The 12,867-nt window shown below is 45.9% G+C and overlaps 1 protein-coding gene across 3 annotated transcripts in view; it reads right to left on the bottom strand.

Annotated features, from left to right (window-relative positions):
* The window catches only part of pkhd1l1.1 (PKHD1 like 1, tandem duplicate 1), a 76,070-nt gene that overhangs the window by 43,105 nt on the left and 20,098 nt on the right, over positions 1-12,867 (bottom strand). For all 3 annotated transcript variants that reach the window (XM_038275481.1, XM_038275483.1, XM_038275482.1), the window contains exons 17-31: positions 11,389-11,524; positions 11,164-11,307; positions 10,125-10,279; positions 9,945-10,049; positions 9,722-9,871; positions 9,529-9,653; positions 9,294-9,457; positions 8,990-9,159; positions 7,153-7,285; positions 6,508-6,662; positions 6,294-6,416; positions 6,115-6,220; positions 2,292-2,399; positions 362-526; positions 163-284 (exon numbers count right to left, since the gene is read on the bottom strand). In XM_038275481.1, coding sequence (XP_038131409.1) covers positions 163-284; positions 362-526; positions 2,292-2,399; positions 6,115-6,220; positions 6,294-6,416; positions 6,508-6,662; positions 7,153-7,285; positions 8,990-9,159; positions 9,294-9,457; positions 9,529-9,653; positions 9,722-9,871; positions 9,945-10,049; positions 10,125-10,279; positions 11,164-11,307; positions 11,389-11,524 — 2,061 coding nt within the window. The remainder of the gene's footprint in view (positions 1-162; positions 285-361; positions 527-2,291; positions 2,400-6,114; positions 6,221-6,293; positions 6,417-6,507; positions 6,663-7,152; positions 7,286-8,989; positions 9,160-9,293; positions 9,458-9,528; positions 9,654-9,721; positions 9,872-9,944; positions 10,050-10,124; positions 10,280-11,163; positions 11,308-11,388; positions 11,525-12,867) is intronic.

Raw genomic sequence — 12,867 nt, 5'->3', positions numbered from 1 at the left:
TTAGCCAGCAGGTGGGTCCGGATCCAGACCGCGGTCCGCTAATCCGTGACCTTTGATCTAGATAAACATCCTTAAGAGGTAAAAATCTATCTCAGGATGTTTCATGGAGCCTGATCCTGCTGTTCTGCAGCTTTAAGCAGCGCCCTGCAGTTTGAAACTTACTGCTGGCGTTCTGCATTTCAGCTCGGTGGCGGTCGCATGGATCAGCTCACATCCTGCACCGCCGACGGTAACTGTGGCGTTCTGACTGAGGCCAAAGCCTGTGACAGTCAGCACGGTGCCACCTGAGAAGAAAGACAGAATTAGGACTTTAAAGATCTTTGTGGTCAACGTTCAGGTCAACGTTCAGAGTTCACCCCACCTGCAACACTTCCAGACTGCGGAGAGAAGGAGGCTACGATGAGCTGGTAGGTGAAGTAGAGGACGCTGTCGTCAGCGTAGCGCGCGTCGCCCAGAGAGGGGAAGTTCACAGACACCGGGTAGGTACCTGCACTGGCTCCGCCCACTCTGCACACCTGAGTGGAAGCTGGACACCAAATACCCGTTCACTTACTGGAATCAGACAGTTTATGCTGGTCTAAACTGGTTCTGAATGGATCAACCCCATTAACCTTACTGGAGATGATGTAGAAGAAAAACGAAACACTTACAAATTTTGCCTTTTAGGATGAGGATTTAAAAAGAATAAATGATCAACGTTTAATATATGACATATAAAAAAAACAAAACTTTACAAATAAGTTTATATCTATTTATATATATATACATAAAATCTTTATATAGATATAGACAGTGGTAGACAAAGTACTCAATATTAGTACTGGAGTGAAAGTATTGATACTCGTCGTCACTTTTTAGTCAACTACAAGTTAAAGTTACTCAAAGTATTGAAGTACTCAAGTTTGAAAATACTTACGTATCAAATAATTAAATGTTCTAATATTTGTAGTTTTCTGTCTAATTTTCAGAGTAATTTTAAAGAAGCTGTAACTTTCAGAAACCACCTGATATATTGATGCGTAGAACCACCTGATATAGATTCTAAACCACCTGGAAAGAACTTCAGCATAGAAATGACACTAAAATTAAGGACAGATATTATTTATTACTCAAAAACAAATAAAATTCTCCTCATTCTTTGACTATAGAGGCTTAAGGTTGAATCTACGACCACAAAGAAACTAAAACTCTGCTTTTAGACTCCTCCTACTGAACAACTTGGTCACCTGGCAACAACTAACGACTTAATTGAGTTATAAACTATTAATAATATCTGCTCTGAGTTTCTCTCATCTGTGGAACGTCATTAAATCTGTAGATCAGTGGCGTCCAGATTCAGTCCTAACGGCTGCTATCCGCCATGATGGATGAAAAACAGCAACAGAGGATTAAAAAGCTGAGCTGAAACAAAAATACTCAAAGTAAAGGAAAAAAGTACTTAAGTACATCAATCAAGTAAATGTACTTTGTTACTTTTGAATAAAGATATAATGGTTATAATAGTGGTGAGTAATTAGGTAACTAGGGGAGCGTTAGCCTAGTGGTCAGAGCAGCGCTCTGCGCTCAGAGAAGGTTGCAGTAGCCGGTTTGATCCCCACAGACTGCCCCTCTGGGTCCCTGAGCAAGACCCTTAACCCCACCCTGCTCCCCAAGGGGAGGGGTTACATGCAGGGAGGGAATTTCCTCATTGTGGGAAGATAAAGGGATTTACAATAATTGATTCATAACTTCTACTTTAATGTTTAAAGTGTTATCAAAGTGTGCAAATTTAAGTTTAAATTGTTTAATATTAATTGAAGTAATAAAGTAAGAAAATATTAAGAAATAACATGATTACAAAATCCCAAATTTAAGCAGAAGGAATAATTTTCAAATAAATGTTTTAATGTAAACCTATAAAACTAATATTTATAGTATTATTTATAATATTTACAATGTTTTCAGAAAAGATAAAGAACAATAACTAGATTTTCAGCTGATATCTAAATATCAACTCGTTGTGCGTAAAATAACCTGATATTTTACTCAAGAAGTAAATTTATACATAGAATTTATAAATCATATGTATTGATTATAATCTATTTAATTTTATCTGTATTTCGACCAAATCAATTCTCTTTATATTTGTTAGTTCTATAATTCTATCTATCAGTTCATGCGGGTAAATTAATAACTGCTGTAACAGAATCATTCCTGATAATCTGATCAAATATTATTTTTATAATTGCAAACATTAAAGAGGATGTTGCCATCCGAGCTACAGGAAGTAACAACTTCAGGTGTTTCCCCACCTGTGACCTGCTGAACGGCGCACCAGGAGTTTCCCACCATGATGGAAGCATTTCCCAGTCTGAATCCGGTCCCAGTGATGGTGAGCAGGGTTCCCAGTCCGTCGGATCCTGGAACGATTGGCTGCAGTTAGAGGTTCTGTCCCGGTTCCTCTCAGCAAAAGTTTTTTAAACAAAAATCTACCTGAAAGAACATTTATAAAATGGACCAGAAGCAGCTTATTGCTGAGAAAAAATCTGAGCTTCTGGAAAATTCCTTAAAGGAAAAGTCGCTCATATTCAGAATCCAAACTTCTGAAAGTTCTTTAAATCTGAAATGATTCCATCCTGTTCAATAAATGATCAGTGTTTTTAATTCAGAGTAATTTTCATGTGAATGTGCTTTACTGGAGGCATCCATGTTTGTCAAAGAACACTACTGCCACCTACTGGTTAGTGACATTGTCACGGTGCGGTATCGGCTGTTGATCGAGTCCCAGTGCTGTATCTGGTGTTTGTCAAAGAACACTAGCTGAGCGTTTGGCTCAGCAGGTTCAGCAGATGTTGAACTGATGTTCAGAACTGCTGGCGGCGCGTTTTAGGCGGAGTTTGCATCTTATAGGATGGCGTCAGACTTTAATCAGTTTATTTCTATTTGGGGAGGAGGAGATGTTTAATGTTGTGTAAATAATGAAATGCTTATTCTCAGGTTTTGAGGCGGTCGACGAACGTCTTTAGTTTTTTTCTTTTTGGTTGTTGAGTATGAGTATGTAATGTACTTGTGTTTATTGTAATTGAAACATTGGACAAATAAATGGAGTCCATGGTATCCGTCTGTCTGTCTGTCTGTCTGTCTGTCTGTCTGTCTGTCTGTCTGTCTGTCTGTCTGTCTGTCTGTCTGTCTATCTTTGGTCCATTTCCTGAGAGAGGGCTGTTCGTAGACAAGACATACTTCTGTTTGGCTGTGACTCCATCCTGGAGAGAAATATCAGCTGTGCTGCTGCCATCAACACCTTTGTTTCTAGATGTTGGAGCTTGGCCTGTTTTCCAGTGTAGTCCTGTTTCTCTGACTGTGACTAACTGGATGTGCTCTCTTCATCCTCTGACATGGGAGCTGGCTCGGAGCTCGTCTGCCTGGCTGTGTGTTTCCTGGACGGGGCCGCCTGTGGAGCTGGTTGACCTTTTGTATCTATGTTTCTTTTTCTATGTCTGCTTCTGTCTCCTTGAACCCCAGTGGGCCTCAGCAGATGGCCGCTCACACTGAGCCTGGTTCTGCTGGAGGTTTCTTCCTGTTCAAAGGGAGTTTTTCCTCTCCACTGTCGCTACAAGCATGCTTAGTGTGAGGGATTGCTGAAGAGTCAATAGCTACGTTTACATGGACACAAATAATCAGATTGAAAGCCTGATCAGATCAAAAATGTTTCATGTAAACATGTCAGACTGAAGATTCTAATCCGATTCGGTCCGATCGGAAATAAATTTAAGTCCGAATGAGAGAGGTGGTTTTTGCCGATCGCCATTCTGATTGGCGTCCATGTAAACTCCCATTCGGATCTTAAGAGTAAAATAATCTTCACTGCGCATGTGTGCGACGTCAGCGTGACGTTTTTCCGCCTTGTCAACAACAGGAAACCACCGGTCGCTCTCGCTCTCGCTGTGAACAACATGGCGGGAGGAGTCTAGGAACGCCGACTTATACACTCAAGTTCATTTAAAGCTGCAGGAAGCAGAAATTTATCCTCCTCCTCTTCCTCTTTTCTCTCTCCACAGCCCACTCGCTCTCCCACGCCGGTTCAATCGCTCATTCTCTACATTTTCTCTCGGACATTTCGCTGCCAAGCGCTTTTTTCCTCCTCTCTCCTTTTTTCTTTCCGCTCGCTCCGATGATCGGATCATTTCATTTAGTGTCCATGTAAACGTACTTGTACTCGTACTCGTACTTGTCGTCTCCCGCTTTATCCAGAACCAGGTCGCGGGGGCAGCAGACTAAGCAGAGACTCCCAGACTTCCCTCTCCGCAGACACCTCCTCCAGCTCTGTTGGGGGAAGCCCTAGGCGCTCCCAGGCCAGCCGAGAGACATAGTCTCTCCAGCGTGTCCTGGGCCGTCCCCTGGGCCTCCCCCCGGTGGGACATGCCTGGAACACCTCCCGAGGGAGGCGTCCAGGGGGCATCCGAAGAAGATGTCCGAGCCACCTCAACTGACTCCTCTCGATGTGGAGGAGAACCGGCTCTACACTGAGCCTCTCCCGAATGACCGAGCTCCTCACCCTATCTCTAAGGGAGAGCCCAGCCACCCTGCGGAGGAAGCTCATTTCAGCCGCTTGTATCCGGGATCTCGTTCTTTCGGTCATGATCCAAATTTCATGACCATAGGTGAGGGTAGGAACGTAGACCGACCGGTAAATTGAGAGCTTTGCCTTTTCGCTCAGCTCTCTCTTCACCAGGACAGACCGGTGCAGCGTCCGCATTATTGCAGCAGCCGCACCGATCCGTCTATCGATCTCCCGCTCCATTCTTCCCTCACTCGTGAACAGGACCCCAAGATACTTGAACTCCTCCACTTGAGGCAAGGACTCCCCTCCAACCCGAAGGGGACAAGCCACCTTTTTCCGGTCGAGAACCATGGCCTCGGATTTGGAGGAGCTGATTCTTCTTCATCCCAGCCGCTTCACACTCGGCTGCGAACCGCCCCAGCGCACGCTGTAGGTCTTGGCAGGAGGGAGCCAGCAGAACTACATCATCCGCAAAAAGCAGGGACGAGATCCGCTGTTCCCCAAACCAGACCCCCTCCGGTCCTTGTCTGCACCTAGAAATCCTGTCCATAAAAGTTATGAACAGGACCGGTGACAGAGGGCAGCCCTGTCGGAGTCCAACATGCACTAGGAAAAGGTCCGACTTAATGCCGGCAATGCGAACCAGACTCCTGCTCCGCTTGTACAGAGAACGGATGGCCCCTAATAAAGGGCCCCCGACTCCATACTCCTGGAGCACCCCCCACAGGGCAGCACGAGGGACACGGTCGAATGCCTTCTCCAAGTCCACAAAACACATGTGGACTGGTTGGGCAAACTCCCATGAACCCATGTAAACGGAGATTTTGAATTTCCGATCAACCAAGGTTTGGATCGGATCAGCGAAATTTCGATGCAATCAGCTGGTTTTCCTTAGATAGAAAACTTTGAATCAATCTGACTGGATGATCTGGTGAACTGGAAAGTGACCTGAGATGACATGATGTGAATTGGAGCTATAGAAATAAACTGAATAGAATTGAACTTCTTCCCTTAACAATCCAGATTTTCTCTGAAGGTTTATTTATAACATGTTACTGTTTAATCAAAGTGTCTGTAATTAGGTTTGATTCTGACTACTTTCCATTATTGTCAGTAAGAGGAAACGAACGCTGCCCAGATCAGAACAGGTCTGATTACGGTGCAGTAATGGCGTCATGATGAATTGTTCTCTCTCTGCAAAGGTAAAATAAAGTGCCGACAGAATGACATCCATCGATATCCGTTTATTTAACTGGAGTAAATAGTTGAATACTTTTTTTCCCACGGCACTATCTAAAGTGCTTTGGATCTGAAATTCTATCCTTTTTTTAATAACCTGCGCTTTATTTCAGTAGAATATTTAACTGAACTCGTCTGTTTTATTCGAACCGTATCCATATTCTGCTTTAGAACATCTTTAGAAGGAAGGATCAGAGGTTGATGGTTCTCAGAGGACACGTTTCTGCTTGACTTTGGTTCATGAAGGGACCTTACAGAGAAGATCTGAGGACCATGTGAGTCAGGAGGGCTGGAGCAGAACCACCTGAAATCCCTCCCCTAAGCTCAGCACGCACCTTGTGACGGACTGATTCCAGTCACCACTGGAGTTTCCTCCTCAGACCACTGAAAGCTGCAGTTCCCTGAGCAGTTGGAGGGAATGCCGTTAATGTAGAGCTCCACCTGCAGAAGGCAGCATGTTATGAGCGTTGGTGAGGCTGGAAGGGCTCAGGCAGACAGAGCAATCAGGACGTACCTGCGGTTCTTCTTCCCAAACCCGGAAAAAGTCTCCAGTCAGGCCTCGGATCAACTGTCCTCCCTTCGTTGTCTCCTGAACCTCAAAGTTGACATTATTACCAACAACCGACGAGTCGTTGACCTACAGGGAGAAAATTCATCAATCGCCTCTGCAGGAACTTTAAAGCATTTCCTGACTGAACCTTTAGGACCAAAACCCCGTGCAGACAGACCTTCATCAGCGGCTGGGCTCCAGGTCTGTTCAGCCAGGTGACCCTCCACTTGGGACGTCTGCAGCTCCCCACTTCCTGCACCTCCACCTGGCCCATCTCTGGGATTCCCTCCAGAGCGTACTTCAGGTCCTCCCTGCTGATGTTCACAGGCAGACCTGATAGACACAGAGAAGACGCTCGGTCAGCATCATCCAGGCTGGGAAGGATGAGGCGGCGACGCTAAATTCATTAAATCACCACGATTGTATTAGTTTTAGATATAAATAATGATCCACTGATTATTCCTTGATGGACTTTTCCTTTAAACCAGAAGAAATGAGGCGCTTCAATCAGAGCCTGAAGCGATGGTGACAGAGAGGATTAACACCGTGTTTAAATGTTAAAACAAGATGTGCTAAATGATTAAAAAAGTCTGGCTCCTGGTGTGGCTCAGATCCAGCTCCTGTCAACACGTTGTGACCTTTAAGAATCTCAGACTCGCTCCTCCTGTTCTGCTCTTTGTCTTCTGACAGGAGGAGGATGAGCAGGAATCTGGATGATTTGTTTTGGAAACCTTTCAAAGAGCTCACAGACGTCTGCCCGTCACCTCCACAGGCCCAGCACCGCCCTGGAATCACAAACAGACCCTGACTGGCGCCAATTTACCTTCAGCTCGGCCTCCGTAAATCTCTACGTCAAATGTGCCGCTAAGAGGGGGCGTGGCGCTCTGGGGGCGGGTGACAGAGATGGCGGTGCCTCCGGTAACAAACTCTGCGGCGTCCTCGCTGCGGTTAGACATCTTCAGAACAAAAAGCATAAAAGGTTTATTTCAAAAAATTAAGAAACAATCCACTGGACTTTGTTTCCAAGTTGGAAGACGTTTCGCTTCCCATCCACACTGCGAAAATCATCTCGAAATAAGTCAACATTTCTTAAATGAAGAGTATTTACCTTTAATTTGAGTAGATAAATAAGATGATTAGCCTATGGAATTAGTATTTTTAATTTTAAAACAACACAAGTAGATAATATGCGCTTTATATAAGACTATGCAATTATTTTTTCTTATTTTAAATGTAAACAGTCTTGGTCCAGTGGCAAAGTTTCACACTTAACTCTTCAATTCAAGAAAAAATGACTTATTGAGATTTAAATTTCTTCCAGTTCAATTCAAAATGTCAGAAATAGCGTTTAGTTCCAGGTTTTATCCAGCAGCCCAACAAAGCCTGGTTTTGGTTTAGAAAACATGCAAATAGAAACGGATGAACGGGTCCCCCCCTCTGGAATGGGGGTCATTTGGTTCATGATCTGGCCTGTTTGCTCCCCCTTAATTGGATATTTCTTTCACCTGCCGTTTTCCCTCCCTGCCTCAATTATAATTTATTCCTCTCACCTGTTTCTTCTGGGTTATATTCTGTTCAGCCTGAGCATTCAGGGCCAGATCATTATTTGTTTTCTGTTAGTCTGTCTGTTCAGTTTTTGACATGGTTCTTGTCCTAGATCCTGGCAGCCAGGGGAAAGAGGGTTTTAGTGTTTGTCTCGTCTCCTGATCGTCCACTGTTCCTCCCCCGCGGAGTCCTCTGGGTTTTGGCTCATTATGTGGGGAGGTTCTCAGTAAGCCTGGCTCCAAGGTGGAGACCAGTTTAAAGGTCCTGCATCAAGTTCTGGTTCCACGTCCTGTCCCTGCTACCCTCTGCCACTGAGCCTGCCTGTCTGCACCTGATCCTGTCTGCTCCTGTGCTGGTCATGCTTCTGGTCTCAGTCAGACTCTGAACCCGCCTAAGAGCTCTATGATGTCTGGAAGCCTGGATCCTGCCACCTGTCTGTTCCTGCCTGATCTGGATCCTGTTCTGTCTGTTCTGGATCCCTGACCAGGATCGGTTTCCTGCAAGACCTCTGGAACTGCAGCTTTGGGGACATTCTTGGACTGGACTGTTAAACCAGGTAAGTGACCAACTCAGATAACCATCTTCTGTCAGATGATCGTGGTCACTTACCTGTGTTTCTCCCACAGAGTGTCTGAGATTGGGCTGTACCCCGCTCCCCCTCCTGCAGTATCAGCGAGCCACAGCTCCACTTTAGTTTTCGTCTTGATATTTAATAAATGTTTAGAACTTTCCTACTGACTGTCTCTCCTTGAATACTGGCTCCCTCTGTCCTCGGTTCATGACAGTTTGGCTTCTTTGTTAGCCTGCAATGCCCCGAAAACAAACAAAAGAAATTCTCATTCCGTTGGCAAATCCTCTTGACATGAGAATGCACACAGAGATGGTGAAACGGCTAAACTCATATGGATTGTTTTTAAAATTTTTTGGAATGACTTTGACCTGCTTGCTGAGAATCTTCACCAGCATTTAGAGATAATAGTCCGGACTCACGGGGGGAGAAGGAATGAAAATCTTCTAAAAGGTTAGGAAGAAAGAAGACTCCGGGAAAGAGGACGGGCAGCGGATGGCGTGACGCGGGTGGAGAGAGAGGTAGGTGGTCAGACCTCATATGTTACCTGCATGAAGCTGATCTCCATTAGCGGGAAACCAAACGCACAATCCAGCGGCGTGGCGGTGATTTCGTATGTGATCTGTGAAGGTGCAGTTTGCAGTTTGGTGACTGAGAACGCTTCGATGGACCTCCCAGAGCTCTCGAACGGGGGAGGTCTTCTCCTGAGAGGAACAGCTGAGAAACCAGAAAACAAAAGAAGTTGGTTTGCGACTCAACACAGTGTTTCTCACAGAGTTCACCAATGGAAGCCCGATTTAACCGACGACAGATTGACAGATAAGGAACCCAGGATCATGTCTAAACAGCACCGTTTACATCCATGGTGGTTGGAGTCTTCCCGATGTGAACCACATCCACGTAGTAATCAGCACCAGGTTGGTCGCCGTAGAGATAAAACTCCTGCAGGCTGAACCTGCTTCCCAGGAACGCTGTCTGCAGAGCGCTCAGAAGGTCCAGGCACCCATAGCTCCATCTGCAAAGAAACGCTCAGCCTCAAACTCTGCAGAACATCCAATCACAGCTTTTAACTCGCGCTCTACCTACCTGTCCTTGCTTTTGAGCAAAGCGGGAATTCTGGTGTTTTCTGACTGAGTCTGACCGCTGCTGTCGCTGTAGGTGAACTTCAGCCCAAGTTCGTCCCTCAGCGGCCCTTTGTAGGCGAAGCAGAGCTGAGGGAGGAGACAGACGTTAAAAGGTTGGAGGTGAGCGGACTTTAGGACGTCTCTCAGGCCTTTACCGTGGGGTGCTGGTCCAGGGGCAGCGGTCCGTACTGCTCTCCTGACTCTTTGGTGAAGGACTCCCTGAAAAGATGGCCGGCGTTCTTCAGAGACCAGAACCCACAGAAGCCAGAGTTGCCCTCAGGAGTCCCGCTCTGAGCTCCTGTGAACTGCGGAGGTCAGGGGACAGTTAGCTAGACGTCTCCATCACACAATCGTCCTCTTCACTCTGCCATCACTGACCTCAGAGTTTTCAAAGTCATTGAAGTATTTCACGTTCAGGCCTTCGGTGGTCAGAACTTCAGAAGGACAGTCAGGTTTCATCAGGTCCTCCAGGGCCGCCTGCACCTGTTTGGAGACACAACCTCAGACGTCTCAGAGGGAAAAACATGAAGACCAAATCTATACGCGACAGTTACAGACCTCAGACTCGGTGGCGTTGAAGGCGATAGGCGCCGTAGGAACCCCGGCCCAGCTCACAGTGAAGGTCGCCATGTTGCTTTGACCTTTGGTGACCTCAGAAACAGAGATGTTGGTGTCTGAGCTGAAAACCTCAAAGTAAAGAGCCGCAAAGTCACCTAGTAAAGGAGAAAAGACGGCTTCATTCAGTTTGGCTGATCTATACGACGTGTGAGTCTTCTCCAAGTGTGGCCCTGTTTCTTCGTGTCCCATCACAGGCTCTGTATCTTAACAGGGTTTCTTCAGCTGGGAGGGTTCTGTTGTGACCCATTGCCAGCAACGTGTGCAACCATTCACTGCCTAAACCACTGTGTCTACAGTCCCTTTATGCTCCGTTCAGAACTACTGCCATCCACTCATCAAAAATGTGTCCAATGCCTCAACTTGGAGATAAGCGCAACACCAGTTCCAGGCGTATGTCTAAAATGTTGAGCCGGATGGGAAACAGTGTTGGGAAAAGCCGCTCTGCTTCTTTACCTTTTCCTGCCCCTGTTCTACAACAGCAGATAGAATCAAGTTGTTTTGCTGTGATGAGAAGGAAAAAAGGAGTTTTGAGAAGTTTCTAATCAAGAAAGTCCACCTCAAGACGTCATCTTTACAGTCAGTTCAGCGAGATCAGGATCCATTCTGTTGTAGTCGTCGTAGCGTAGGTGCTAGGCTAACTAAGCTCCTCTGATTGGTCGAAGCGTCCAGCTGCAAATGTTCAGATTTTCCAACTCTAGCATCTGGACATGCTTGACACAGGTCAGGTGTTTGAAAGCTTGAGACTTCAACACTGCCTGGACCTGTACCCCCCTCTATAGCTCACTATGGAGAGGTTAGGGAAGGTTTGGGTTTGGTTGGACCAATAAAGAGTTGTGGATTTGGGCCAACAGGAATATGTTCCTGGGAAACTGGACTGAATGGATGGGATGGTTAGGAACACCTAGAAGATAACTGGAAATGATCCAGTTGGTTATATTCAGTGGGCCTTCAGAGCTTTCGGTAGTGAGTGAGTCCGTACCTCTGTCAGAGTTGAAGGTGATGGTGTAGTGAGACCCCTGACCGTCCTCCTGTTTGCTGACCTCAACAGTGTCGGGGTTGATGGACCACAGGTTGTTCAAAGCTGCTTCCAGCTCCTCTGCTGAGGTGCTCACAGGAAGTGGTCCTACAGGAGACAGAAAAACACCAAAGCTGTACTCTGAGCTGCACTCGACCCCACCGACATGTGGAGGAACCTAGATGTTACCAGTCTGGGCGCTTCCGTAGCTCAGCTGGAAGAAGGTGCTTCCACATAGATGGGTGGCACAGCCGCTACTGATGCTGACCTTCTGCACCTCCCTGACCGATGGGGCCCCCGAGGGCCAGTTGTCAAAGGTGAGCACCTGAAAGAGGGCAGAGATGAGTCAAAGTGAAGCAATGATGAAGAACTGAGGCAAAAACCACGGTTGGAGAATTAAAGAAGTAATTCCTGTTAGATATAAAAACATTGAATGATGTGATGCTTTGGGTTTTAGCATCTAACGATTTTATGCTACGTTCACAAAAAAGCTTCTGCTTCATTTCTGCTGCTCGTCCACATTAAGGTCAGATGTCCAGTAAAGTCCAGTAAAAGTAGTTAGAATCTATGTTGAAGTGAGAAAGTCCTCCTGAAAACATGGTCTGTGCAGTCAGTTCATCCAGATTACCATCCTGCCTTCAAAGATTATTTCTCTGTGGGAGCCGCTCAGACCCCCACATACCGGCGCTGCGCTGTCACTGGGAATCCCCAGCAGCAGCTGCCTCAGGCCCGCTCGCCTCTCCAGGGTTTTCCCCTCCTGTTGGTGGCGGCTGGAAGTAGATGTTAGCGTTTTTCAGGTCTGTGCTACAAACTGCAGGCAGCAGGATAATAAAAGCCAACATATTCTGCCGGCAGGTTTCTACATTTGAAGTTAATTTAGGCGTTAATAAACTGTTTCAGAGGAGTGATCATAGCGCTCTGCATCAGCAGTGCTGCGTCTGACTCCCTGCCAGCTCCCAGATCAGCTCCTCTCATTGGTTGATGAGGCGCGTCCAGCAGCTAAAGTTACATTTTCCAACTCCAGCAGCTGCTGGTGAAGTGCATCATTTCCCTCTGATGCTCAAACTGCTGCTCTAGCTAAACCCATTTACACCAACAGATAAAATCTTTCAATAAACCAAACATTACAGGCGTAACTTCCTGAAGGTCTGGTGGGAACAGTCCCCACCAGTATTTAACGTTTTTATTCTCCTTTCCACTGATTTACTTTAGCCAAATGAAACAGATGTTGGGTGCAGCTAACGGTGTTCAGAGCGTTTTGAGTCAGGGTTCGGTTTCCTCTGTCGCTCTGCTCCTATGTCCCGCCTCTTGGTGTAACATCATCGGATCTGTCGCTTTGAGACATTTGATTTGCAGTCGCATTTCACTGACGTACAGAGTAGCTACGTGGTTGGAGGAGAGACACAGCAGCACTCAGTGAATATTAACCAGCAGCTACTTTGATGTTTAAGTTACAGTTAGGAGACAGTTGGTTAAACAAATTAGAGATACCACGGAAAAATCTGCTCATTAGACATACTAGAAAATACATAGTAAAAAATGGCAACAGATAGTAAGTTTATACAAGTTAGTATTATAATGCAAGAAGCTTGAGAAAACAGTTTAAATTTAAACATAGTTTAAATGTTCTTCTTTACTAGCTTGGCGTCTCAGAGGACCATCAGTTAC

The sequence above is a fragment of the Cyprinodon tularosa genome, unplaced genomic scaffold (genome assembly GCF_016077235.1).
Source record: "Cyprinodon tularosa strain WSP-4 unplaced genomic scaffold, ASM1607723v1 ctg960, whole genome shotgun sequence".
In the NCBI taxonomy this organism is placed as follows: domain Eukaryota; kingdom Metazoa; phylum Chordata; class Actinopteri; order Cyprinodontiformes; family Cyprinodontidae; genus Cyprinodon; species Cyprinodon tularosa.
Note: the sequence above shows the minus strand (reverse complement) of the source record. Positions and strands in the feature narration are given on the sequence as shown.